Source organism: Lathamus discolor, chromosome Z (assembly GCF_037157495.1).
Source record: "Lathamus discolor isolate bLatDis1 chromosome Z, bLatDis1.hap1, whole genome shotgun sequence".
In the NCBI taxonomy this organism is placed as follows: Eukaryota; Metazoa; Chordata; class Aves; order Psittaciformes; family Psittacidae; genus Lathamus; species Lathamus discolor.
In genome coordinates this window covers 75,706,310-75,734,227 of record NC_088909.1, presented here as the reverse complement: position 1 = coordinate 75,734,227, position 27,918 = coordinate 75,706,310, and the positions used below count along the sequence as shown (strand labels likewise).

Below are 27,918 nucleotides of genomic sequence, written 5' to 3'. Positions count from 1 at the left end.
GCAGTGTCTTGGGGTTGTCATAGCAAGCTATAGTATGAGCCCCTCTGGATCTAAGCAGCTAAGCATCATCCTAATATATTTAGACACAGGAATACACTAGTGAAAAATCTGGCTGCAAGAAATTTAATTCAGGCAGGCCTCTCAACAATGCTTCAGGGTCAACTGGAGTTTCCATTAAAACCCCGTATCTCCTAAGTCTCTCTATTTTTATCTAATGTTCTTATTTAGTCTTGGTCAAGCCTCCACTTGAGGACCTCAGGCTTTCTTTCCCAGTGGGGAAATTGGTGCAACTGAAATGCTGTGTGTACTTCATGGAACCGGTTCAATAAGCTGTTCTGTCAGATGCTGCACAGAGTAGTCCAGTTGTAAGTCATTTTTTGCACAGAGGAAAAGCTCCAGGTATAGTAAATCATTCTTGGCCTCTGCAAATATACGAGCACATATATTGTAAACTGTTTTAAGGTTCCTCGACTGTTTCCATCTATAGCAGCTTAGATATGATCTTCCACATTTCACCCTCTAAGTAAACTTTAAAAAGCCTGACCCTCTTTTGTCCCGTGAAATTTGATCTACCTATCACCATCAAAGGACATCTGGGATTCATCTTATCTTTTCCACTGGTTTGTTGATTAATAGCAATTGTTTTGAATGGGATTCAAACATCTCAAAACTCCATGGACCTTATGAATTACCATAGGGTCAAATAGGAGGTCAAGTTAAACAAAAAAAAACCCACCAAATGTGAGGAAACAAATGAAGCTGTAGTAATATGGCCAGCATTAGGTGCTTAAGAAGTGAAGATGAAACTCATGTGTTTATTTTAAAATAGGTTTCACACCTCAAAGGAGTTTCTGGTCATCTTTAAAATGACACATATCTTCATTGCAGAGGAGGAAATCTTGACGCGATAGGATGAATGGAGATTATAGGTATCCATCACAGCTTCAGTCTTTCAGGAATATCTCATGAGCCTTCACAAGCTAAAGGTCGTATAGCAGCTGTCTAGGACTCACAGGGTTAGAGGAACAGTTGTTTCCTATTCACGGGAAATTTTCTTCCCTAAAAAGTCTTAATGAATTAGAAGCTTGAAGATAAATGGGCTTAGATAAGACTTTCAAGATGATTAGTTCTTTCTGGTTCTTCAAGGAGTGCAGTGACAATGGTTCCTCATGTCTGCAGGGGCCCATAGATAATTTCAAAAAGAAAACAAAACCGGTAAAATTTGAATAAAACACCAAAGCTGGAGTAACCTGAAGCAGAGCTGTAGTGCTTTTGTGGCCAGATACCAGTACTGACACATGCTCTAAGCCAAACACAGGCCATGCAGATGTGGTTAGCAAAATACTCTGCAGAACTACATAACCCATGCAAAGATATGCTACACTACACTGACTTGGCCCATAACATCTGATTGCCTCAAAGTGTGGGCATACTCTTGTCTATCAGTCTGCTGTGCAGATAGACAAACTACGTACTGTTAGATAGCTTCCAGGATGAGACCCTTAGGTGGAGTAGAATGTAACTTCACTCACGTCAATGAAGCAGTGCTACCTGGCAGCTCTGAAGGATACCCTTCCACCAAGACCCATGCATATATTGAAAACATGCTCATTTTTTTAATTTTTCTTCTTTTTTTTTTTTTTTTTGCCTGACTTTCTCCTGTCCATGAGCCAGCACTGCAGAAATGAGGCACAGGAAAACTGCCTCAAAACAGCAAAGCTCTTATATAAAAGTGTGGGAAGTGTTTAGAAGAAAATAGAAATTTACTGATTGAACAAATAAGCAACAAAACACTGGCTTTGCCTCATCTGTTATTTCAGCAACTAGAATATTTGTTTATAGCTTGTAAGCTTATGTCTGTCTTTCATTATATAATTGTACAAGGAGGTTCTGATCACTACTGGCATATAATACAAACAGTAAATTGTGAGTTTAAAAAGCAAAAAAAAAAAAAAAAAAAAAGGAAAGAAATTAATAAGTAGTGCCAAGTCCTATACAGTTTCTACTTTTTCAGTCTCAGTGACCTGTGTCTAATGATGGGCAATATTCGGATGATGTGTATTTTTTTTAATATTGTCCATTGGTATAAAAAAAACACATATATTACAGAGGTTATGCAGGTCTTATGGGTGTAAATGCAAGTACATGTGCTCTCTTAACTAAGGAAAGTTCCTCCCTTGAGGGAAAGGGATCTTTAAGTCCTTCAGATAGATTTAGGACTTGGGATTTCAGCAGGAGTAGAGCTGTGGGCCAGACCGTGACCCTTTTTCATATCTGCATGCCAAGAGAAGTATGCACGTCTGCATTTCTGACTGCTTGAATGTATTCTTCGAATGGCTTCAAATTTCACATGAAAACTTTTTTAAACACAAGGCTACTATTTAAATCCATTGTTTTATTTTGATTATGATATCAAAGACTGGAAGTATTTAACATCAGTCCTGGTCACCTGCCGTGTCCTGAAAACTTGTTATGTTGACGGTACATTTTTTTTCTTTCTTTGATTTAAAAGTAAAATCCAATGCAACAAATATAGTATTGAATACTGCACAAAGTAGGATTATGAACTCTTTAGGTTTTGTGCTTTATTGGGTCTTTCTGTCTTTGTAAAAATAAAGCCATTGAAAGCCAGGAAGTTTTGAAGGTAGAGCCAAGCTTGAACCAAACAGGAGGATTGGCTTGGATCTCTGTAACAAGCCTAAGCCAAGCCAACAGACCTGACTGTGTTCATTTATGGACAGAAAAAATCGGAGAAGGTCATGCACCAACGATTTTGTGGCAGGAAATGTGGCCACAGTGTTCCTCCGTGCCTGTCTCTTCTCTTTTTGAAAATAGAACTGAAACTTATCCTGGGTCAAGATGTAACTGTCTTGTTCATTCTGTTTAAAAGCAGAACATAAAGACCACTTTTCCTCTAGTTAACAGCTATAGAGGAATAATGAATTTCCCACATAATTTTCTGCTCTTTTCACTCTCTGCTGCTGTCAATAGTTTGTCTCATGTCAACGGGTTGCCCAGATCAGAAAAAGGACATGGTTGCCTCAAAGTTTTCCTAGAGATTTTATAATCAAACTGAAATACTTTCAGCATCTATTTTTTTTCTTCTTTTTTAATCTTCCTTCACATATGATTAGAAGAACTGTCTGTCGTCTAAGTCCTCCAGCACTAAAATCCCAGTTATGAGCTTGTACTTTCAACCTTCACTTTCAGGAAGGATCAGTGAGCTCTTCGATCAGTGAGCTCTACTCAAAAATCAGGATTATTGCTCTTTGATACATATTTTTCTACAGCAAGATTTAGCCCAAATTATTATTTTTTTTTCTCTTTTATGTCTTATCCGTTTAACCTTTTGTAGCAGGAACACTATTACCTCATACTTAGACAACAGAACTTCTGGCTGGAGCTTGACCCATTGGTTTTGACCTGCATCACATTCAAATACAGGGCAAATTAACTGAAAATTTGCTCTGATGGTGCAATATAAATTAGGCTTAAGACCACATTGCCACTACATGGTGAATGAGAAGCTGGGTTGGTTATTGTGGGTTTGAGCCAAAGGTATACAGATGAAAAATTCATAGCCAAGATTTTGACAATTTATATACAAAGGAGACTTTGAAAGCTCAATTGTCGGGACAGGTTTTATTTTAGACTTTAATGTTAAACAACAATCCTTCAATATCATAAAGCATCATGCAGCCCCCATGCCAGTTGTATCGAAAGCTGTAATAGTCTGCCCTGTTAGAAATAAGCAGAGAAGTGTTAACGAATGAAGGTGTAGAAAATGGTCTGAAAAATAGAGGTGATTATTTAAATCTCAGAAGAGATATTTTGTCTCAGTAGCAGCAAGACTTTCCTAGCTTGGAGTATAAGAAAACCTGTGAATAAAGTTGTCACTTCTAATACTTGAATGTCTATAGGATGAAGTAGTTTGAGGACAGAGAATACAAGTGTCTTAAAAGGATACTGTCTAGTTATGTGGTTGTATATACATAAAAATACTTCCCTATCAAGTCTATGATAGACGTCTATGATTCTCTAAAAATAAAAAGAATGTTAAAGTCCTCCAGCAAAATTTATGACAGGTATTCATTTCACCTCATATTTGACCAGGTATCACTGAGGAACAGATTTCCTTACAGCAGCAAGGTGGAGGACTATGGGACTTTAATAATCTGAGGCAGCCATATTGCCAACATTTACTTTTTTGGTCACAGTTCTTTCTTTTAATGCTTTTATTAAAGCTTACCTTCTCTGTTCCTGTAATTATGTAAGAAATTATGGTTACTTAAAAAAAAAAAACAACCAACAATTGATCTCTAGTCTTTGTGATTGCTTGTACAGGAAAACCTGAAATACTGTTCTTCAAGGATCAAAAAATAGAAAGGAAATAAAAAGAACTCATGTTTATTTTGCCTGAAGCCTTGTGATTTTGAAACTCTTCTTGCTCTCCTGAGAACTTGACTCATGGTTTTCAATGCTAAATGATGGCAAGAAAGTGTGTGTGGACAAGAAGGGCCTCACATTCTCATCAAAAAGAGACTTTATGCAGTATGAGTGGTCTTTGCTTTTTGTGTCAGCTATATTGGGTTCAGAGTAGGGTTTATATGTCTCACAAACCTCTTGAAGGATTAACGAAGGGTCTTTTTAACAGTCTTCCCAGTAAAATAATAGTAAGTTGCTAGTTATTTAAATTATGAAAAGTTAGGTTAAAGAAATACAAACATGTATCATGTTTTCTGGTTCTTGTTACCCTACTAACTGATGAAACAGAAAAAGAAAAAAATATGCTAGTGAGGAGAGCTCAAATAAACAAACAATTAAATAATGTAATTCTTTTTTATTTCTCTTCAATCACAGAGGAAAATTTGTCTGGAAGACTGGCTGTGCACATACACTTCTCCACATACTTGCACAAGTGGAAAGAGATTCAGGAACAGCACATCAGGGCTGTGGTTAAGACGTCTACAGCTCATTATGACTGGCTGTCCCAAACAGACCTGCTGATCTTTTCCTCTTTTCTTCAGGACTGTCCGCCAGAAGCAGGTGATTTTCGTGCCCAGCAGTGCTCTGCTCACAATGACGTCAAGTACCAGGGACAGTTTTATGAATGGCTTCCTGTATCTAATGACCTCGACAACCCATGCTCGCTGAAGTGCCAGGCCAAAGGAACAACTCTTGTTGTGGAGCTGGCACCAAAGGTTCTGGATGGGACCCGATGCTACACTGAATCACTGGACATGTGCATCAGTGGCTTGTGCCAAGTAAGGAGAGAAGCCCTACCCTAAAGCCTTTCCTCATGACTTCCCCCCTCAGATCTCTGATGCATCTACTCTCCTCCTTCATACCTGTATCATTTTAACATCTTCATTTTAATTATCTGTTTTCATTCTCTTAAGTTGACTTCTATCTTGTTTGGAAGAGGTGTACAAATTCAAAGGTTATTTTCTTATTTTATGCTGTTTTCTTGTTTGTTTGGTGGTTTTGTGTTTGGAATTTTTTTGTTGTTGGTGGTGTTTTTTTCTCTGTGGTTTTGTTTTTTTAGGAAAGTATTATCAGGTTTTGTATTATCAGCAGCAGATCTCATTTGAGCACACCATAATAAAAAAATAGCTTCTAGTTTGGAGATACCAAACTTTTGTAAGTCTATGAAATTCCATCATCTTTGAGGATTATTGTTCCCTGCAAGTCCCAAATCACATAGCAGAAGATGATGTACTAAACTATGAAACTGGAAAATCTGCTGTTGATTTGCCATAGGATTAAACAAGCTGCTATATATCTTTAGACCTCAGATTCCCTGTTTGCTGAACACTTCACAGTGAATGGAGATCTACTCGTCGTTCAACCAATTTATTTGCATCCTAATTTGTTTCTGTATGGCCTTTGTGCTTTTAGTTATAATTTGCTACTCTTTTGAACCTATCTATCTGCATCAGAGTTTAGTCTTCTGAACTAAATGTAGTTGTTGATGGAGGGAAGGAAATTTGCATCATCTCCTTTTAATACCAAACACAGCTGAATATCAGAAAAGGTTGAGCCTAGATTCATGTTTTAGTGCCCTTTCTCCTTCCTATCTACATAGACTTTATGTGGTTTTGGCCTTCTATTGTATATTCAGCCACTTTATATACCCTTGGAAGCTTTTCTCGCTGTTTCTCTTCTCTTTGATTTTCTGTTCAGAGCCAAAAGCAGTCTTGCAGTAAATGAAGCAGAGTAGACAGTTACTGGGGTCTAATCTCACTTGTGATCTGAAGAAAGCAATCATCTAGACCTTTTGACCTCAGCCAAGTGCACAAGTTTCCCAAAATTCTGGATTGCCTAATGAGCCAGTCTAATTATAGCTCTAATAGCAGTATTAGATCCAATGATAAAAAAGTTGGTCATTTCTGAGAAGATCTGTAAGTTTGCTACTACAAAAAGATAGTTCAGGACTGGAAAAAACACTTTTGTTTCTTGTTCTAAAACTGTCCATCTTTCTCTGTTGCATTCTTTCAATTTTATGGGTTGCTAGTTAAAGACAGATGCATACCAGAAATGCCTATCTTAATGTCTACTATTTATGATAATATTATATTCCTCTTTACACATCTACTATCAAATACTACTAGAGATAGTTTTTAACTTTTCTAATTTATCAGTTCTTAAAGACTGAACTGCATGGTGAGTTCAAGTCAGTTAATAATAAACTTAGTTTCCTAAGCAACCTTTTACAGAGAGTGAAAAGTGCTTGTAACAAAAGCGGTCAGGCTATGGACCCCAGTATACTATGGACAGAGTATGAAAACCACTGATCTAAAAAAAAAAAATAAAAATGGATGATTTCATAAAGTGCAGTGTCTTGCTACAGCATCTTTGTATTTGAAGTCAGCATGGCAATAGAACTGTAGCCAACAATACTCAGCTGAATTTTGAAAGCTAGTGTTCATATCAAATCAAGGCACTGAATGCATTGAATATTTTGGCAGAAGTGTATTGACAATAGTTTCATACAGCTTCTTCACAATAAAACTTTTTTTTAAATATTAGCATTAAGTTTTATTGGTTACTATTTTGGTATTACTTATTTGCTGTTATAAATCTGTGATAAGTAGAGAAATTGATTGTCAGGTGAGAATCACCAATTCTAAAAATATTTTTAATGCAAAATTTTCTACAGTGAAGATATATTTTGTTAAGTGATTTTTGCCAATGTGTAGTTACCATATTATTATGTTATATATATATACTTATATGTCTATATATATACACGTGTGCATCCAATTTTATTTCATGAGAAATAAAAGCTACACCGGCTGGTGCATAATGTCAGAAGAGTGGGAAAAATCTGCTCTCCTTTAAATAAATGACTGTGCTATATTGTCTGCCTATCATGATTTCAGCATGTATAGTTTCTCTTCCTCTCTTATGCCTATAAGCATTGTTGTATGGATCCTTTCCTGTTTACAGCTCAGCCCAAAATATACAACTAATCAGGTTACAGTGTCACTTAAACCTGTGTTCAGTGTGTGGCTTTTGTACTAGCTGGCACAGTGAACTTGCTTGATACAGGTAAAATAAGGATTTTAAAGAACATAGGTTAGGTTTCCCATCTCCCCAGGCTCTTAAAGTCTCATGAAAGTGCCTTGGTCCCCAGATGTCTCTGTGGGATGTGCCTGGACCACTGCTGCAGAAATTCCTTAGGCCTATGGCCGTTCCTAGTCATTGCTTAGCCTGGGAGCTGATTTGTTTGCGTGACCGTCGCACCATTCAGGTCAGCTCCAGTTTTGAGGAAGGAGGAGGCCAGGAGTCTTCCCCACTCTGTCTGAAGTTCTGGAAGCAACTGGCCTACAGTACTCCACCCTCCAACACTCATTGCTGTAATATTAGAGACTATTCTTATCTGTGTTTGCCACCAGTAACACTGAGGATCACATGCTTATTTTGACAAGATCCTGCTTTAGGCACTTTAATTCGTCGTATTATCTAACAGTGAAAACCCTGTCAGAAACTTTCAGAAGGAGATTTTTACCTGTGTTGCCGTTTTACTTTCACACAGGAGGACTGAAAGTGCCTGTCATTTGCCTGTTTGATGGCAAAGTAGAGAATGAAAGGCCTTTGTTCTGTTAATTCTCTACAAACAGGCATCATTTGTGTTTCTACCAGTGTGTATTCACTTTCAGAGGCATTTAATCTCCCATGACAGCTTCTAAGAATGATCTTTTTCTTCTACCAAGGCTATGACAGAAGTCAGGTTAAAACAAAGGAAACCATTACAGAAAAAAAGTCTAGGTATTTAAGATGTTGCTGGGATTTCATTCTCCTGTAGTTCAGCTAGTTCTGGCTACTGTTTGTAGCTTTTCTTTTTTTAAGTAGTAAAACACCAGAAGGAAAATGCAAGAGATGTAATAATAACTTTATTATTTAGAAAAGATGGTGGCTATTTTTCCTCAGACATGTAGAAAACACTATAACAAGATCAGTTCTAAGTTGGCTTTCAATTTAGCGCAGCCTTTTGGCATTATGATTAAAGTAGCTTTTCAGTTTCTGATGTCTTCATCAAGCTTCTTGGCCTAAATACCCCAAAAGAATCATTCTCTTTTTTTAGAGTGTATTAAAACCTAGATGCCTTCTGGGAACATAACATTTCAGAAAGTACTGAATTATTGATTTCTGGTGGTCAGGTCCTTTCAAGCTGTGTCAGGCTGAACAGCTGAACTGCTGTTTCGACTTTTTGTCTAATACTCTCCATCCTCTTCTATCTCATATTCTGTGGATAATAAATTTTGATGTTTTTTTTCTTGTTGATGAGTATCATTGTAATGCAATGAAAGAAGTAGCATTATCCCCAGCATATCTTTCCATCACACAGAAAGGAGTGGGGTGGAGAACCTTATGACTCATAAGTGTGATAGACAAATGTTTAAATCTCTATCTTCGTGCCAGGTACCAACGTTTTTTGTGGCAGACAGTGGTGAGGAAATAGGGATATGTTTATTGTATGAAAGAATCTTCATTTGCATTATTAGACCTCTACTCCCCTACCTGGAGCCATTACTTTTCCGCTTTATGGTACCAAGGAGATTGGCACCACTGCACAGATATTTTGTCCTAGTCTTTCAGCAGAAACAATACCTGCTGTTGCTCCCAAGTAGACAAACTGTCTATTGTGGGTATGTCTTTGACCAGCAGCACAGAGAGCACCTCCCTTCACTGAGGTGGGAAGCACATTGTGATTTGGGAGCTTAGCAAAAAAGAAGATATTCCAAAGAGCAGTTTGAAGACTCCTGAGAGCTCTTCTGCTGTTACCATGAAGTCATCTGTGTCCACGTGTTTCCTTAGCACACCAAAAAATCTAAGGTGTGTTGAGTGGCACAGAGAATTTAGTGCTGCAAGACGTTAGTATGTCCACACTTGGCTGGGCATTTTAAGAGTGTCCCCCCTCCCACCTCAAACAGATGTGTTGTTCTCACTGAAGACTGTGGCAAGGCACGTGCAAATCCAGGGCCCGGGGGCCATGGGCATTTTAGCTAGTTTCCCCTGTCATCCCAAGTGTCTTCTCATCGAGCCCGTATGCATTCCTCTTACACGCACTGGTTAGAATACCACACAGACTAAGCAGTTTCAGCAGGGGGTTGGGGACATGCAGTCTTGCTCAAGTATTTGAGCTGTGGGTGAAGTCTGTTCCTTGATAACACAGATTATGTGACTGCCCTGAAGCACCAGCAAGTCTGTGCTGGCACTGTTAGTAGGAAAGCATTACAGCTGCATCCCCATTGATAGAGCCGACAGAGGACAGGCTCCTGTCAACAAAAGAAGCCTGTCTGAGAGAAGGAAGCTTGTACACCCAACAGAAGAGAGGTCTGAGTGCCAGTATCAAGCATGTCAGGAAGTCACCAGAGCTAACAAAGGATCACAGTCAAATATAATGTGTCACAAGTGCCAATTAAATGCTTTTACAGTCTAGTGCTTCATCGTTTAGGAGGATGGGTCCAGAGGGCAGACTTCATTAACTTTACTTTTGCTTTCTCAAGCACGTTGTTCTGAGGGAGCTGAGCAAGAGCTGCCTTGATGAGTTTTGACTTATGATGGCTTTTGCAATCACCCTCTGTTGTAGTATTTTCATATTCTACAAAACCTAGCAAATCTTTACCCTGGCAATGCTAAGTAAGTGGTCTGTTTAGACAGCATGTGTGACTTTTTGAGAAAATCAAGCATTTCAATGAAAACCTGCTATAGAGCACTGACTAAAGAAACGAGGGGGTTTTGTTCTCCTCCAATCACAACACACAAGAATAAAGCAGAAACTTTTTCTTACTCTGCCAGAATATGGACGTGTGAACACAAATGCAGACAAAACCAAATAAAACTGTGAATTGGATAGGTGAATATAAATAATCACAAAAGCCTCTTTTCTTCCTCTTGTCATCTGTTTATAAGCGCTTGAAATTTAATTCTGCTAAAATTTTGCTCCTTACAGAACAGCAGCCTCTGCATTCCTATATCATCAGAGAGTGAAATAGATATGGCTTTGTTTCCACATCTTGGGCTCCTGTGTTGGCCCACACAATGAACTGGTTGGTTATGTATGACTGAATCTGAAAAATTCTATCTTTTTTATGGAGGAAGATTCCTTCCAGCAAAATTTGCATATAAGGATAGGACTTGCGTTTTATCCACATCCAAATTTTTAATGCCTCTACAAATCCTCATTTAAAAGTTGTAGCTTTTAAATTGATTTAATTGTTTCTTTTTAGATCAAGGGTGGTTTCAGAATGAGGTTATAGTTACTCTTTTCCCTGAGGAAAACCTGAGAAATAGGAATTTCTCTTGAGTTCCTTCTGCTGATGGGTGTTTGCTCTTTGGTTCTAGAGCTTTGGCTGAAACGCTGATTCTCAAAGTACTGCGTGAGGCTCCATGAGGGTTTTGGTCTGGGTTTAAAAACAGTAGTAGCAGAAAACCCTGTCTAGCTGGGAATGCTGGGTCTTGGGGCAGATACCAAGCAGGATCTGCAAGGCATTTCCAGTGGGTCAGTAGTACATAAGGCAACAAGCAAAGACAAATCACTGAGCTGGCCAGCCACACGCTTAATGTGTTGGAAGGTGGATCTCAGTCACTCCAGTGGTTCTATTTAACAGTTAGGCTACTTACCAGTGACTGAAATTTCTTTACACTGCCTGAATGGTTGCAAGTTTTGTTTGGCTCAAGTGCCAAGTGAGTACATTGATTGCACATGTCGCTGGGGCTACTGTTAACAGAACAGTCACAAATTGCCTTGATGCTGTGAAAATCATCTTATGGTCTTCAATTACAGCTGCTGTTTGTGGTGTGCTTTTAACTAAATTCCTTGGGACATAGGAAGGTCCTGCCCAGCTGCACACGACTGCCTGTCACAGGACAATGTTAGCAGGCTGTGCCAAGAAAGTGCTGAGGCTGTGAACTCTCGTTGTAAGGTGTCAGTGAATTGAAGGGCAGATATCACTTCAGCAGGGGTTGCAAGTCCTTTCATCACAGACACCAATCCAGTTCCAGTTTGCTGTACAGCTCATAGCTTGTTCTCTCCCCAGTAATTTAAGAGTACAACAGCTCTTCATCCTGATTGTAAAACAGGATTTTGGACTCAGTTGAAACAGTGGCTCTGATCCAAAACTTTCTTCAGCTGAGTAGTGACAATCAACACAAGTCCCAGATTGAGCCCCAGATTGGTATATGTGTGAAGGGCAACTTTGTTTTTCTCAGATTCTCAGAACTTCTTGTGTTTGAACTGCAGACATGCCCTTTGAAAACCAGAGAGATTTATTTATAATTGCCTAGATTTGCAAGCTTGCTTTATTACATTATTTCCTGCCCAGAGTTTCTTAATACTGAACAGAAATTATTATGAAAACTTCTTACTTCAGGGCATTTCTAGGCTAGCAGGGCTGTAGCAAAGCCCTTCATTGCTGGTCCAGTTTTATTTATGGAAAAATCTGCTAAACTGAGCCAGAGTTCAAGGGGAACACATACATACATAACATTCATGCACGCACTCAGTACGTTAGTTCCAGCTCCTGTTGTGGGACTTTTAACTTAATGCTTTTCAACTATACATGAACAGTTGCTTTGTTAACTTGATGAACATCTTTTTTCTTGCAGTGTCCTGTAAAGATTATTTTGCAAATGTATCTCAGAGTCAAGAATGTCTCTATTTTTCTGTTTTCCTGACTCATTGGCTGTCAGTGGAGCAAAAGTGTTTTGAGGGGTGGGAATCAGAGTCAGCATTAAGTGTGGGATTTCAGCCTAAAATGTAGTACGGAATCTTTACCTCTGAGCAGAACTGTAGTATATTATGCCAGAAAACAATTCAGGCTTGGCCAAGTAGGGATTAGCTGCTATTATTCTGTCTTTTTGTTACCAACTTTTTATGCTAAACCAGTAAGAAGAATAAAAAAATCAGCTCATTTTAGAGGTGGCAAAGAAGGTCAGGGAGTTGGTACTGACCTGTGGTTGCCTGGTACTGGATGTGTGACATCTTCCACATACTGAGAGATATCCAGAGCTCTGCGTGATCTTCCTTTACTACTATAAGGGTCTTTACCCACAATAGCAACAAGCTTCAGAGGCACAGCTTTAGAAATACGCAAGAGCTGCACCCAAAGCCTATTGAACTTACAAGTGCATTTTCTAGATTTTAATGGGGTTTCGATTAGATTGTCAGGAAACTTAGTGAAGCTGCTTCTCACGTTTTGTGTGGCAACAGTCTGCAGGTGAAGCTTCTGACCACACTTCAGCAATTTGAAACTCCAAAGATCTCAGTGTGGAAAGTCTGTGCTTCATTAGACTGCTTTAAAGGGGGGAGGCTTAACATGCAATAGAAATTAGTATAAAACTGCTTACTTAAGAACATTTCTAGGCACAATTTGTTGCAGTAATCCATTTTTTGTTCCTGTTGGGGGCTTCCTTCCCAGCCCTTTATGGATTGAAAAAGACTTCATCTCCCTAAGCCCCGCAGGATAAATTAAGATCAGGACAAGAATGCATTGGAAAAGGAAGTTTCCATCCCACAGAAACTTCAGAATTTTAACACTGGTTGTAGTTTCAAACCAAGATGAGGAGTTGACATTTCAAAGCTTTACAGAGAGTGAAATATTCCCTAGACCTCTGATTCAAAGCTGTCACCATTTTGTTTCAAACTGTGTCCACCAAACCATTACTCTGAGCTGTACATTAGAGATACAATATCCCTATTCACTCCTTTGCTTAACAAGCTGATGAAGCATTTCCTTCTGTGGTGCTTACTTTCATGACGAGCCCTTGACTACCCCTCAGTCAGATGTGTATGCCCATGAGTCAGAGTCTCGGCAGGCTTTTCTAGCTCTGCAGCATAAGCGAATCTACTTTTTCTGATAGCTGGGTCTCCCCTAGAGTGTCACATCTTCGGCATCCCTGGTAACAGGCATTCCAAAACCTCCTATCTATGTATCATGCATTTTTCAGGTGAATGCTGAAAGAAATAATTCTTCCTTCCGTTTCCTTGCTAACTCTGTGCAGATTTCTGCAGGGATGGTGACATATTTTCACCCATATGTTCGTCTCTTGCAGTAGTTCTCTAAAGCCTTGAAGGGGAGGGAAAAGCATATAATGGAAATTATAGTTTCTCAACTCAGTAAAACATGTTTCCTCTGCTCATAGAGACTGAAGTTACTATTCTCAAAACTGTTTTTTTTCAGGAGCACTTTTATATTTCCTTTTCTGATCTTTTATTTTCGTAAGGGTCCAGCCTACATAATGTTTCCAAGTAAGAGCTACTACAGAGTAATATATTTAGAGTAGGGATTTTCATTTTAAAGAATCAATGACTCCATTGCAAACACTACCAACCTTTTACTAAATGCAGTTACCCCAAAAAGATGGAAGAAGTATTACCCTAAGTAGTGAAGAAAATTTAAAAAAAACCAAAACCACTGGTGATCTTGGGAACATTTTTTTTTATTTCAGGAGTTGATTAATCATTCATAAGGGGATTTTTTTATGAAAAAGAGAAAAAAGCTCTGCAGAAACCTTGGGGAAAAATAGGAAATTTAATTAATTTCATTAAAGTTTCTAATAGCATAAAATAATCTGAGACTACCAAGTACAGGAATATTAAAACATACTTTATTCATATCACATAAGTTTTGGTGTTCATAAGAGGTTTCCATTTTGCTCATACTTCCATTTCAGCAAAAGAAATCTTTTTATACTACACACTGGTAATGGGTGTCCAACTCAAAATGAGCAATAAGCCTCAATATAACTTCCTTTCGCACCTGAGATTTTCCTGGCAGTTTTCTCTACAAGTTGTGACTTAGCTCCAAATTACTCAATTTATAAGTTAACTTTAATCAGACTGCAGCCTATGGCAACATGTTAGCTGATGATTCATAAAGTTTAAAAGGCTTTAAAGTAGTGAAGGCTGGCTTTGAAACTGGTGGCCTCATACCTGGATTTAAGATTCAGCCCTTTTTGTATCCATATAGTTCATATGTTCTTTTCAAAACAGGAGAAGGCATACAGATTTGTGTGCAATTCTAGAGTGAATTGCTGAGTGAGTATAAAATCTGTTATGAGCAGATATGAAAGGGAATTCCAGCCTTTCCTCTGATGCCTTGGTGCCTCAGCAAGACCTTTCTCACTGTGGGTACTAGTAAGCTGTAATATGCTGAAGGAAATAAAGCAGATTTATATGCATTATGTCATACAGTTTTCAGATCATGCAGGTGACTTTTTTTTCACATCTTGTCTCTACAGGGATATTCATGAATGTTAAAGCAAACCAGCCTCTGTATACCAGCTTCTGTAGGGGTATTCTCATTCAGAAAAAAACAGACCTAAATTTTACATGGTACCACTGACATAATTGATATGTCTGTACTTGGAAGCTCTGTATGGAGTAGTCACAGTCAAGATAATCTTAACTTTGCTTCAGCTATCTAACCATTATTGTAGTGGTATTTGTAATACGATAAAATGTCTCTTGCAGTCTTGATATGACTAGGTTTTCAGGGAAATGTATCATTTATGCATGACCATTACTCTATTCACCCTCATTAATTCCCCTGGAGACGTTGTAATATAATGCAGAAGCATTGAAGACTGACCCAGTTCTGACCCAGTAGAAGTGGGTAAAGTCAAAGAATTTTGATGATAGCTTTCATCAAGCCTGAAACTAAACCTATAATGATCTAAATTAAATTTATTATACTATCAACATAAGTAACCAAAGAAAGTGCTATTGTGCCACTAGTAAAATAATGATGTTAGAAATGGGTATTAAATTGCTAAAAGTAAACACTGGATATTAATTCAAGCCTACATTTTCACAGGCAAGTGAACAGGAAGTGTCAAACCCAGAAGTACGTCTCACCCTAGCAGAGGTCTGCAGCTCTGCACACTAGATTTGCACAAAAAAGTAATATTGATCTCAATATTGAAGTAGGCAAGTTACACATGCAGCTTGTATGACTCTGCATAGTAAGTACTCTATTTGCTCTTATCAGTTTGTAGGACTCAACTCTGATATAACTGAAACTCACAGGCGCAGGAAAATTTAAAGCTGAAATAAGCACTTCATTTAAAATTCCCTGTGTTTATATATACTTTGGCTTAGAGTCTTAGAGCAAACTCCTCAGAAGTAGAATTTATGCACAAATATTTTTTCATTACTTACTGTGTATGCCAGAATCTTAGAAAGCCTTTTATTTTCCAGTATGTATGAAGCTAATTATAACATCATATGGACTTGCTGAATTTCCTGGTTTTCAGTTATTCATGTGCAAAATGCATAAGTTGGATGCAGAAATCTAAGTTCAAACAAAAGGCCTACATTTAGCACTATGCTAAATCAATATATAATCCATTTCTTTTATTTTAAATGCATTTAATTACAAATTTATATTTTATTCTTCTTAGAACTATATTTTTTTCGCAAACTGAGAAGCCTAGTTCACCCATTCAACTTTTAAAGTTTTGAACCGAACAATTTGCATATAAATGTAAAGCCAGTTTCAGAGCAGATAATTGCACTTCTGACCTTCATCTCTATGTTTTAACCATTCCTTCCTATTTATCAGATCTTTAACAATGTCAGAACACAGGCAGTGATAGCGTGGAATAAGATTATTGTCAAACATAATTAAAACCACATGGTTTTCCTAACTGCAGAGCAGGTAAAATTTCACTGAGATCTCAGCCATGTTGCCATTTATCTGTGCTGCTCTTTATCTATCTGTCCGCTCCGTATCTCTGTTATTTATCTCAAGCATTTTTCTTTTTGAAAATTTTTTTTGGTGTCTGCCCAATAAGTGTTCACATTGCCCTAAAAAAGCAGTCTCCAACAATACTCTTTTCTTTCTCTGGACTGCAAAAGCCATTGAGTACTAACCTGCTCACTATCTCACATCTGAATTCAGTTCAAACTCCCAGCCAGATTTGCTCAGCTTCTTTCATTGCTAAGGCACTTTACAGCCATCTAGAGATGCCTAGAGAGAAGTTTGGTGGCAATTAGTTGCAGAGATGGATCAAGCAGTCAGTCAGTAGGGGCTCACATTGAAATGCACATCTTTCTTTCTTGCCAGATCGTTGGCTGTGACCACCAGCTGGGAAGTGCTGTCAAGGAAGACAACTGTGGGGTCTGCAATGGTGATGGGACCACCTGCCGGCTGGTTCGAGGCCAGTATAAGTCCCAGCTCTCAGCAAATAAACGTAAGCTGTCCCTTCTGGTCAAGTGCCATCTTCCCCTCAGTGAAACATGCATTTCTTGCAAGCTACACTTCACTCTTTCTCAGGCAGTTGCATGGTCATAGTCAGTCTGGTTGTCCCCACAGTTTCTTCTCTCATGGGTTAAATTAGGCTTGCTCAGACTACAGCTCTGGCTGTGGGGATGGACACAGGGTTGTGGGAAGGTGCCACCAATAAATTTCCCATCTCTGTTAGCTAGTTGCTTGCAAGGAGCTGCAGAATGGGAAGAGCTGCCTCTGCTCATTCTGGTCTGGCTGTAGAGCTGGCTAGGCGCAGGACACAGTCAACACTGCTCTGAACAGTGGTTTATGCTGCTCTGCGGCAGAGGGGCACCCTGGGAGGATGGTGCTGCCAACATGGCAGAGTATTCCCTCCCAGACCTATGCCCACAGCTTGCCTGCCGCATGCTGAGTGTACTGACTGAGTTGTGGCATGGACTGAGGTGCTTGAGTCGTCAGGAGGTGGCTACATGGGCAGGTACAGACAGATATGGGCTTACCTGCACACTGAGACAGCTTCAACTCAGGCTGGTAAAGAGCATTAATGTGCCCCAGTGATAGGGCTAGCGTATCCTGGACTCTGGGCAGGCTTTTCTCCTTGGTTACAGCACCGCAGATGGAGCTATAGTTTTGGGAGGAGTGATGGGGTATGTTTGGGCAGTTTGAAGGAAGGGTAAAAAGGATGGATGGATGGATGGATGGATGGATGGATGGATGGATGGATGGATGGATGGATGGAAGGAAGGAAGGAAAAGAAGGAAGGAAAGGAAGGAAGGGAGGGAGGGAGGGAGGGAGGGAGGGAGGGAGGGAGGAAAAGAAGGAAGGGAAGGGAAGGGAAGGGAAGGGAAGGGAAGGGAAGGGAAGGGAAGGGAAGGGAAGGGAAGGGAAGGGAAGGGAAGGGAAGGGAAGGGAAGGGAAGGGAAGGGAAGGGAAGGGAAGGGAAGGGAAGGGAAAGGAAAGGAAAGGAAAGGAAAGGAAAGGAAAGGAAAGGAAAGGAAAGGAAAGGAAAGGAAAGGAAAGGAAAGGAAAGGAAAGGAAAGGAAAGGAAAGGAAAGGAAAGGAAAGGAAAGGAAAAAGGAAGGAAGGAAAGGAGGGAGAGAGGGAGGAAAGGAAGGAAGGGAGGGAGGAAGGGAGGAAGGGAGGGAGGAAGGGAGGGAGGAAGGGGGGAAGGGAGGAAGGGAGGAAGGGAGGAGAGAAGGAGGGAAGGAGGGAGGGAGGGAAGGAGGGAAGGAGGGAAGGAGGGAAGGAGGGAGGGAAGGAGGGAGGGAAGGAGGAAGGGATAATTCTCATAAGAGTTCCATTGCTGAGGCAGAACTGCACATTAGAGGGAAAAGGAAGTATTTCACAAAGATTTAGGAATGCAATTTCACTCCATTGTTATTGTTTCTGCAATTTGAATTGATTCAGAAATCTCCAGGCTGCTTGAGAGATCACAGTATTTGTGAACTCTCTTGGCAAATATGTCTTCCTGTAAGAATAATTCGTTGCTTTTCAGTTGCTTTGTGGTAAAAAGGTGCTCCTCTTTCCTCTACTGAGGATAAAGACACTAAATATTATATACAGTCCTAAAATTTTAGTAAAATATAGTCTCTACATTGACTGGTTTGCTATTAATGTCATATAGATAGAATGGTATATAGGTAGAAGAACAGATGGCAGAAACCATATTATTAGAGTGAGACAAATGTGAAAAAAATGTCAGGGAATGGATAGTTTGAACATATTTGCGTGCCAATAATTGTTATACAGAACTGAAGTAGCTAATCAGATTTTGTATGTGCTCTGTATAAACCACATAGCATTATTCTCTCACCTGCTGTAGACATACATGTAGCTAGGCAGCACAGTACGAATTTCAAATATACCAAAAGTAAGTCCTCCTTTAAATTGCCTTTTTATATTTTTAAAGGCACACTTATGGATCTCCTTCACAGGTATGAATTAATATGAACTATTTTTGTGTTTTTCTTCCAAACAGTTTATAGAATCATAGAATAGTTTATATACATGCTGTGAAAATTTGAGATTTTAAATTTCAAAAAGCTTTTAAAAATCTACTCTGTGTTTATTTTCTGCATTAATCTTCCTCAGGGTTGTTTAAATATCTGTCACTTCGGCACTTTTTCTGTGTCAGCATCTTGCTGATTTGTCACTGTAAATGTAGCTACATTAGTATATCTGGGATCAGAGCCTGATATACTTTCTGGAATGACTGGTTTATGTTTGGCTAGTCAATAGCTTAATTCCCAGCTATCTCTACAAAATAATCCTCATTTCTCAAGAATTAATGTCATATTTTGTCCATGGTGTGAACAAGGTATTAAAAGTCTATGTGAGCCAGACTGCCATGGAACATAAGAAAAATCAGAAGGGGCATGTGCAGCAGTGACCAGATATCAGTGGAGGTGTTCTGTGGACTCACTTGGAACTTTTTTTTGCCTAACAGAGCACAGCATTCAAGTTTGAGCACTGTGTAAAGGAAACTAGACAGTGACCTTTATTCCAGTGCTTTCCCAATAGTTTCTAAGTTGTTTATATCTCAAAACCACCCCAGATACAGAGTTGAGCTCATCAAACTTGATTCATTTTCTCTTGGTGGCATTATCCAGTTCACTTCTCCATGCTGTTTATGTGAGAAGGATAGGAGCATAGGAGAAGGATATTACTAGAAAGAAATTTATAGAGCTTTTAAACACTTAACACTTGATATGGGAACAGCTTCTTCAGTATTTATAAGGGTGTATATCTCTCCCAGTGGACTCAGAAAGAGAAGCCTAGCAGAGGAGGATGCAATGTAATGTTGAATTTTCTCCTGCATTTTTGTGAAAAAGGAAGCACCTGTGTCTATGCTTGTGTTTCTAGTAAAAAAAAAAAATAAATTAAAAACCATAGAAATATCTTTTTCTCTTAGTTCTAAGCTTGGGTGTTTCAATCTTTTTAAGTCTGCAAAAAGCGTATCTTTCCTTTTTTTTTTATCTCCTTTTGGAAAGAGTGTATGTATCTTCCTATGGAGACAAGCTATATTTAAGCATGCTTCACTGTATTCACCAGGGAGCTAGAGAGTTTATCCCTCAAGTGGTGGGTGAAGTCTGCTGATCACCTTGTGAAAAGCTAGTATTTCACAAAAAAAACCAAAAAGGATTGACATCTACTGAAGTAAATTACATTTGAAAGAGAATTATAGAAATTGCTATGCTGAGACAGAATAGATATTTATCTGATTAGTAATCAGATTGCCATGGTTTTCAAAACCAGATGTAGTTCCAGATTTCAGTTGAATATCAGTAGTAATGGGGAAATAGAAACAAATCCATTTTTCACCATGAAAACTGACAGACCATTTGGACAACATCCATATTCAAAATCCAAAACCAGAAGAAGCTTATTTTTCATGGGAATCTGATGTATGTACCTGAAGTATAACATTTACCTTAATTCTTGCACTTTCTTCACAGCCCTGGGCCACTTTCTTTCAGTTATCTGGGGCTCTGCCTCGCCACCGTGTGCATCCCCTTGAGAAAAACTGACCACCCATTAATACAGTTTGTGCCTTTTCTTCAGAGTGCATCATACAGCTGCTCCACAATCTGCCTGCCTGCATATTGTTGGAAGGAGCTGTGACTAACTATTACCACGCTTAATTCCACATGTCTCTTCACAGGAAATGTCTCCTTCTTATCACTGTTAACCTCAGGAAGTCATCCTTCAGCCCCTACTGCTTCTGCTGGTAAAAGCAGGAAGCACTGTGATAAGCATAAATCCCACTGAGATTTACATATCTCACAAAGTGTGCTAGGATTTCAAATGGAGAAAAATGACAAAATTAGGAGAAATATAGTCCCAGCAATACCCTGGAGCAGAAGAGACACACTACAAATATGTGGTATATAAGGTTGCATGATGTGCATATGTGACATATCAGTGAGCAGCTAACTCTCCAGCACAGAGCTCATAGTTGAGAGACAGTCAAATATAATAATGACATGAGACTGTCTTTAAATAAGTCTTGTAAAAAAAAATTAATGTATTTTTTTTAATTGAAGTTATTGTTTTTTTCCAGGTTCATTCCAATAAACATGATATATATATTATACAGCAAAATGATGTGTCATACTCACAGATTTTTTTCCCCAAAGTGGATAAAGTGTATTTATCCTACTAGGTATCTTGAATGTGACTGCCAGAATGGTACCAATAAAATCAGCATTAGAATAGCAGTATTTAAAGAATTTTGTAAGACTTGAATATCTGTCTTTTCAAATGGAAAATTTGAATTCTGTGTAAAAATGAAGGGTGTCTACCTTGACCAATTAATGTGATATCAAAGATGTGTATAAGCAGAATGTGGGCTGAATAGAGCTCAGCCCTAGTATTACAAAAGTCTTAGGAGATGCTGAAATTTCTGGATAGATTGAGGAAACCTCCAGATTTTGAAATAGGTGACAAATCTCAGAAGAGCCTGGGCTTCATCTCTATGCAATACTTGTGACATTCAGAGATTTATCAGACTGCCTGCATTTACCCCTTCACTTCTAGGATATTGAGAGGTCACAAAAGTATGGCTATTTTATCTCATAAAGCTCTCCAATATAAAAGTGGCAGAAATTCCTATGGCACTTGACAATTTAAAATTTAAAGGGGTTATAGTTCACATTTTCAAGACATAGGATTGAATGAATGAACGTGAGTTTTAGAAGTCCCTGTTTCCTGTAGCTTTCAATTTTTGATATAAAATGACAACATTAATAACTATTTTGCTGGTAATTGAGAATGCTGATCTGTCTAGGCTGGAACAGTTATACCAGTTTGGTCTGGTCAGAAACTTAAGGCCCCATCTCATATGTTTGGATGAAAGATACTATGTTTTTATCAGCTGAGTTAGATGTACCTGACAAAGCAACGCATTGCTTTTGGAGCAGAGCTATAGTTCTTGCTAGCAGTCATTACATGACACAGGTGTGAGCAGCAATAATGAATAGATAGTAAAAGGGGCTTCATTCCTCTCATGTTTGTCACCTCCCCCAAAAAAAATCCTGTTAGGCATGCATACTTTCTCAACTTCTAATTATAGGAGAAGAAGGGAAAAGGATAGGGAAAGGTGAATGAAGAACCTAGGCATTCTGAGTAGTCTAGGTCAGTGTTCTCTGGGCACTAACTCCACAACCCAGGCAGAGAATCAGGAATATTTTCTAGCATCTATCCACATCTTTCTTTCGTGTCTCCCTTTGGGAAATAATTGAGGTTGCTCTCTCTTTAGAATTGATGAGCAAACCAACTTTCACTACAGCATGTGACCTACATTCTGATTCACACCTCAGTTTGAATCCAATTGGCAAAGCTTCCAATGACTTCACAGGTGCAAGATCCTTCTCTAAGACCTGTTTACAGTCTAATGGGCTTCTGAAAGGGAAGGCGTGCCTGAGGGAAGTGAGAGATCATCACAAAGCATGGGCAGGGTTGTGAAGAAGCTGTAGTGTTCAGCTGGGAAAGAGTCAAATGAAGGAATGGGCGCTTCTGGTTTAACATCAGAATAGGCTTACGCTTCTTTACTTCATCACAAACATCAATTCAAAAGTCATGGAAGAGGTTTAAGTGGACCCATGGTGAAATAGAAGGGCATTGAAATTGAAATCCAGAAATGATTGTGAAGGAGTTGAGAATAAAGAAAACTAACAGGTTTGGGTTTTTTGCAAGTAGAAGGTTCTTATCACATTTAAGGAGTTCTTCTACAGATTTGCGATGTTCTCTCATAAGTTGTAGAGTTGTTTAATTGGTCTAAAAGCTTTACTTTTGGCTGACTTGTAAGCACCTATTTCACTGCTTGTTTGAAAACAGATGAGAATTTCTTTCCTTGTTTACTCCATGCATTTTTGCCTTCCCACAGTGGACGATACGGTGGTTGCTATTCCCTATGGAAGCAGGCAAATTCGCCTGATGCTGAAAGGACCCGATCATTTATGTAAGTAGAAGAAGTTAGTGTACATTTGTTTATGAAAGTCTTTCTAACCCGCACTGTTCTGTTTTCACTGTGGTATCTGATTTCACTCTCTCAGATCACTGATTTTGACACAGGGATGAGTCCTGCCCTCAGAAGTTCTCCAAGGACCTAGTTACATCAGTGTTACACACTCTTCAGAGCAGAGTTTAGCCAATATTGAAGAATCGTTTGTTCCCACATAATTTCTCAGTTATTTCTGTTTGCTGGACCTTTGGCTGGCTCACTTGGTGCTAAGTGCTTTTGGTACAAATTAATAAAACATATTGTACTGATTGAAGAAATATTGAGAACAGTGAAGTATAAGCTTCCCTACAGCTGAACTTAGCCATCAAGCTGCTCATAACTTTAACATATGTTTCTGTTTTGATAATCTCTCTTACTCCATAGATGGACACAAATGCATGCATACGCACACACAAATTTGATCAGAAACAGCATGCAAAAGACAAACCCTGCTTCTTAGTAGTGATATTGCTTATTGCTAGAGTTAAGACCAATGAGTGCTGCTAACTCATCACTTCATAGATATAACACTTGCCTGCTTTGTCTGACAGGGAGCTCTGTATCCCAGCAGTTGTGTGTATACCTCTTCTCCGTGAGAAGGGTTGCAGGATTTGAGAACACTCCAGGAGGGCTGAAGGCAAATTCATTTATTTCATTAATAGAAACTCTGTGCATCCCTCTCTCTGACTTTATAATGCAGTAGCTGCTCACAAGCTGCTCCTTATTTCATCAGCAGCAAATGGACACTACAGTGTTGGTAAGTGGGATTTATTGCCAGGAAAGACACAAACTGTACTTCATAACCTCTTAGAAGCACAAATTATTGTAAGATAAGTAGGTTTCCTGTTTTCCTTTTCCAAAACGTAATAAGAGTTTCCTGTAGTACAGACCAGTTAGAGTCCTTTAACCTTGTCAGTGTAAATAAAAACATTAGCGTCAGCAAGGAGGTGAAACACCAAACTATTCCCACCCTTTCCAGATTTGTTTCACCCAAAGAGCTTCTACTGAGTGGCAAAATGAGGGTAGGTTTATCAGTCTTGTTCTGTAGCTCACTGCTTGTGTTGAGAAAACAGTGGGCACACCATAATGTGTTAATGGTTCTTTAGATTTAGGGCTATGAATAAAGAACAGCAAATTACAGATTATAAACTAAGAAAAAAATATATTATGTTTTTCTTACAAGTTCAAATGCTGCCTGCACTTCAGTTTTTGAGTGGCCCTTTGGGTATTCCTGAGCTGCTCTATAATGGTTGTGACTACTTTCCCAGTAAATGATTTGCCCTCGTCCTTCCTCTCCTGCCTTCTTTCCCAGTGTAGATGCTTTCTTCCAAGTTAGAAAAATTTCATACTTTTATTATTTTTTCAGTGAAATTGAGCTATAACACAGCTTAGAGAGAAATGAGAGTTTAGCAGGAGAGATAAATCTAAAGCTGTCTTCACTCAAGCCATATCACATTTTACAACAAAAAGATTTGAATGAGTGAGGTCTGCTCGAGACACTGGTTGAGGTTTAGATTAACTGCTCTGTATAAACATTAATAACTCCAAATAAATCTCTTTCTTGTTTCAGATGTCTCCATGAATCTTTCTGTTCATCCATCAAAGGATTTTATATATGTTTGAGATAAAATAAGTTGAGGGGGAGGGAGTATTTTGCCCTATGAACTTTGATTGGGGGAGAAGTTAACAGGAGGCTGATTATATACACACAAGTCTTAAAACCATCTTTATCCCTGATGCATGCAGTCTTGTCCAGAAATAAATATATGGCGGAGTGCATCATGAAGGAGGAGACTAGTCTCACTGAAAATGAAAGAATTCATTAATATGGAGCAAATTCTTAGTGTACTGCCTCAGCAACTTCCTTCATTAAATAATTCCCATAAGCCATCCTGCAAAACAGTCTCATTACTGCAATTATCTTTTCCCACCTAATTAACAACTTCATAGGTGCTAATAAAAACATTTTTCCCACTTACTGTCTCTGAAACTATTATTCCATAACAGATTAATAGTATGTCCACATCTAATTAAGATTTTGCCTTAACTTCCTCTCTGTGTGGGAGATTTTATGCATTATTTCACAGATACATGTGAAAGCACTAGTTTTGCAATCCTTCATGACGAAAAATGTTGTCGTTTTGAAATAACTACCGGAAACCGGTCATTGGTGAACATGCTGTATAACATAATTTGGAGTTGGTGGGGAGGTTGGCTAAATGACGGAACAGATCTATTTTCCAACTGTTTATTTCTATTGAATCAATTATTTAATATGTTTTTATGATTTAGCAATCAAAAGTAACTGCCACAAAGCAGCATCATAATTAATGCCCAGTTTGAGGGATCTGTGGATGCAGAGAGATACAGAGGGAGAGCTCAGGAGGGTTCAGCACTCTGTATTCTGCTGGAATGGATCAGACAACTTCTGGAGAGGAGGAAAGGATTGCAGTCATACTGATTTTCTTTCCTGGCTGTCCTGCTTTCAGTTAATTGTCTACCACAGCAACACGTGGTTAGTGATTGACATTTGAACTGAAAGAGGGAACAGCAACTTAACAAAGCCAGCACTCATAGGTGAAGGTCCGAATCATGCTCCACATAGGAGAGTGACTTATTAAGAGTGAGTTAAATAACCGCAAATATGCCTAACTAGGAATGGATTAATATGTCTGGAAGAAAGTAAAAACATGACCTATTGGTGAGAATGTGAATGTGGATCTATAAACTAAGGGCTGAACAAAGCCAAAAAGAAGATGGAGAAGAAATAATGAACATGAAAGTATAGGAATGTGAATGAACTGTGGAAAAGAGCAAAAAGGTTGCATTATCACTAATTTAGAATGCAAATCTTTACCACTCTTGTTTTGTGTTGGGGCTTTTTTCTGCTCTTACTACGAATTATAATGCTCTAGTTTCCAGTTAATTTGTTTGCATTTGTCAGACTTGGAAACCAAGACTCTCCAAGGTGTGAAGAGTGAAAATAGCCTCAGCTCCACAGGCTCCTTCCTCATGGAGAATTCTAGCATCAGCTTCCAGAAGTTACCTGACAAGGAGATATTAAGAATACCTGGTCCTCTCACTGCAGACTTCACTATCAAGGTAAGGGTCATTGACCTCTTACAGCAACAAAAAGTAAAACAAGATGTATTAGAATGATTAAAGTGATTTTCTTAGACCTTCATTTTCCAGTAGCCATTTACTAGAAATCCTATCTCTTGAACTCTATGTGAAATTCTTTATAGTTACATATCTGATAACACTCCTTGGGAAAAAAGACTGAGTTTATGCCAAGAAAGGCATATCTGATGTGTGCCCTAAAGAGGAAAGATGAACTCACTCATTACAAGAAAAGGCAGATACTTTCTGTATATGCTACTGAGATACATATAAGTCAGGGACATGCAGCTTGCTTCATCTGTGACAAGTAAAAAGAAAGTCTGTGTCTTTGTCCCATAATTTCTGGGGTTTATACTAGCATTATTGCACAGAAGGCTGTAAGGGAGTGGAGGCTGACGTCCCCAAGCTCAAAAATAAATGGAATGACTTTGCTTGAGAAGTCATGGTGTCATTTTGAAGTTCTGCTTTGTGTTGTACTGGCAATAAGAATAAAATTGTTTCCTCCCATTAAAGCATTTCTGTTCTTCCAGGTAATATAAAACACATTGCTGGAAGAAATACACACATTCTGTGGGAAAACGCACATACAAAACCGAACATTTGGGAATTACAATAAAACAAATCCTCTTCCAGTAGATCCAAGGCACTTGAAGGATTTCAGCTGTAAAACTGTAAAACCTGCATCATTTCCAGGACTACATACATTTTTCACTATGGGCCCCAGAGGTAGATGGCATTTGGTTTAACCTAGAGCTGATGGCAGCTAGAAGTTTGAACAGTAAACTGGAAACTGCAATACATGATTGGGTTGGGTTAAGCTGGTCTGGGCTGGAATGGGTTAGCTTGGGAAGTAGCAAAGTCATATAGACTGTCCCTTACCCATCTTGGTAAGTTAGCAGCACAAAATGCAAGCAGAAGTTATCAGGACTGGTTCACAAGGAGAAGCCTGGCCTGAAGAATGAATTCCCTTCTCTTTGAAGGTCAGAATGAAAATGTTTTAATAAAACAGATGCTGGTCAATTCAAAGAGCCTAAACCACTTTTACCTATATTAAGGATGATGTGCATCAGTGAGATGTAATCAGAATTGTTCACCTTATATCATTCGCGCTGTCTATGAATGCAAGGTAGCCTGGTTCATTAGAACATACCTGTTGGGGACGGATGGTCATGTATACCAATGGCCCTGAAATGGTAACAGCAGGGTTGGGCTGTGTTCCTGTTATTTCTACATTTATCTTTGATGACAAGGAAAAAACCTTTACCACTTGGTCCTTGCATTTCCTTCTCTATCTAGCAAGGTAAGAACTACTGGTTAAATTAAAGGCAGTACCCTACTTGTATGATGACTGCATGGCCAATATGAGAAAGCAAGCTGGATTAGGCACAGGTGGAACAGACACTGCTGAGTGGAGAATAAACTATTTTACTAGTTCTGTTATGTGCTTGCACCTTTTGAAAGTCAGACTAGCATGCAACAAAGATATTCTAAGCTATTTAGTCGGGGGTTTTTAACAAAATTATTTATCTTCTGAATATTTTATTGATTAGATTTTTTTGGATATAGAAGCATACATATAAAAAAGACTAATACAGGAGAACCAAAATGCATGCATATCTGTCAGTTGTGTCAGGCTTGTCAACTGCTTTCTGTCCTTACTATAGCCTTCAGCTTGTGAAGGTAAAGTACTTTAAAAAAAAAATTAAATTAAAGGCTTTTCTGTGGTGTTAGGACGTTTTCCTTATGGAGTGGGATCTTTCTGGTTGTCCAGATTTAATTTCCTGGGAGAAGGCAGTTTTTATGCAAACAGATGTAAATGAACTTGTAGGTGTAGGAAAACTCTAATTTTAGGATCATTGTCTCCAAAATGACTGCTACAATGATTTTCAATTGACTCTGAATGCTGTTATTCAGAGATGTCAATTTAGACACCTGGATACAATTCAGAAGTAGAAAATCCATGTGGGACTTGACATTTGAATTTCTTTATTGGTGACATGGAGTGCTTCAAAATTGCATTAAGAAACCTCATGCTGTTTCTGTATGAGCTGAGCTGTATAA

The 27,918-nt window shown here is 38.7% G+C and overlaps 1 protein-coding gene across 8 annotated transcripts in view; it reads left to right on the top strand.

The window, feature by feature from the left end:
* The window catches only part of ADAMTSL1 (ADAMTS like 1), a 176,316-nt gene that overhangs the window by 35,250 nt on the left and 113,148 nt on the right, over positions 1-27,918 (top strand). For 7 of the 8 annotated variants that reach the window (XR_010608771.1, XM_065662870.1, XM_065662869.1 and 4 more), the window contains 4 exons: positions 5,028-5,264; positions 16,575-16,701; positions 22,621-22,695; positions 25,682-25,839. Coding sequence is in view for 7 of the 8 variants with exons in the window: in XM_065662870.1 (XP_065518942.1) it covers positions 5,028-5,264; positions 16,575-16,701; positions 22,621-22,695; positions 25,682-25,839 (597 nt within the window). In the remaining variant the exon portion in view is untranslated. Of the gene's footprint in view, positions 1-5,027; positions 5,265-16,574; positions 16,702-22,329; positions 22,413-22,620; positions 22,696-25,681; positions 25,840-27,918 lie in introns of those variants that run through there. The other variant, XM_065662872.1, reaches the window with a different exon arrangement.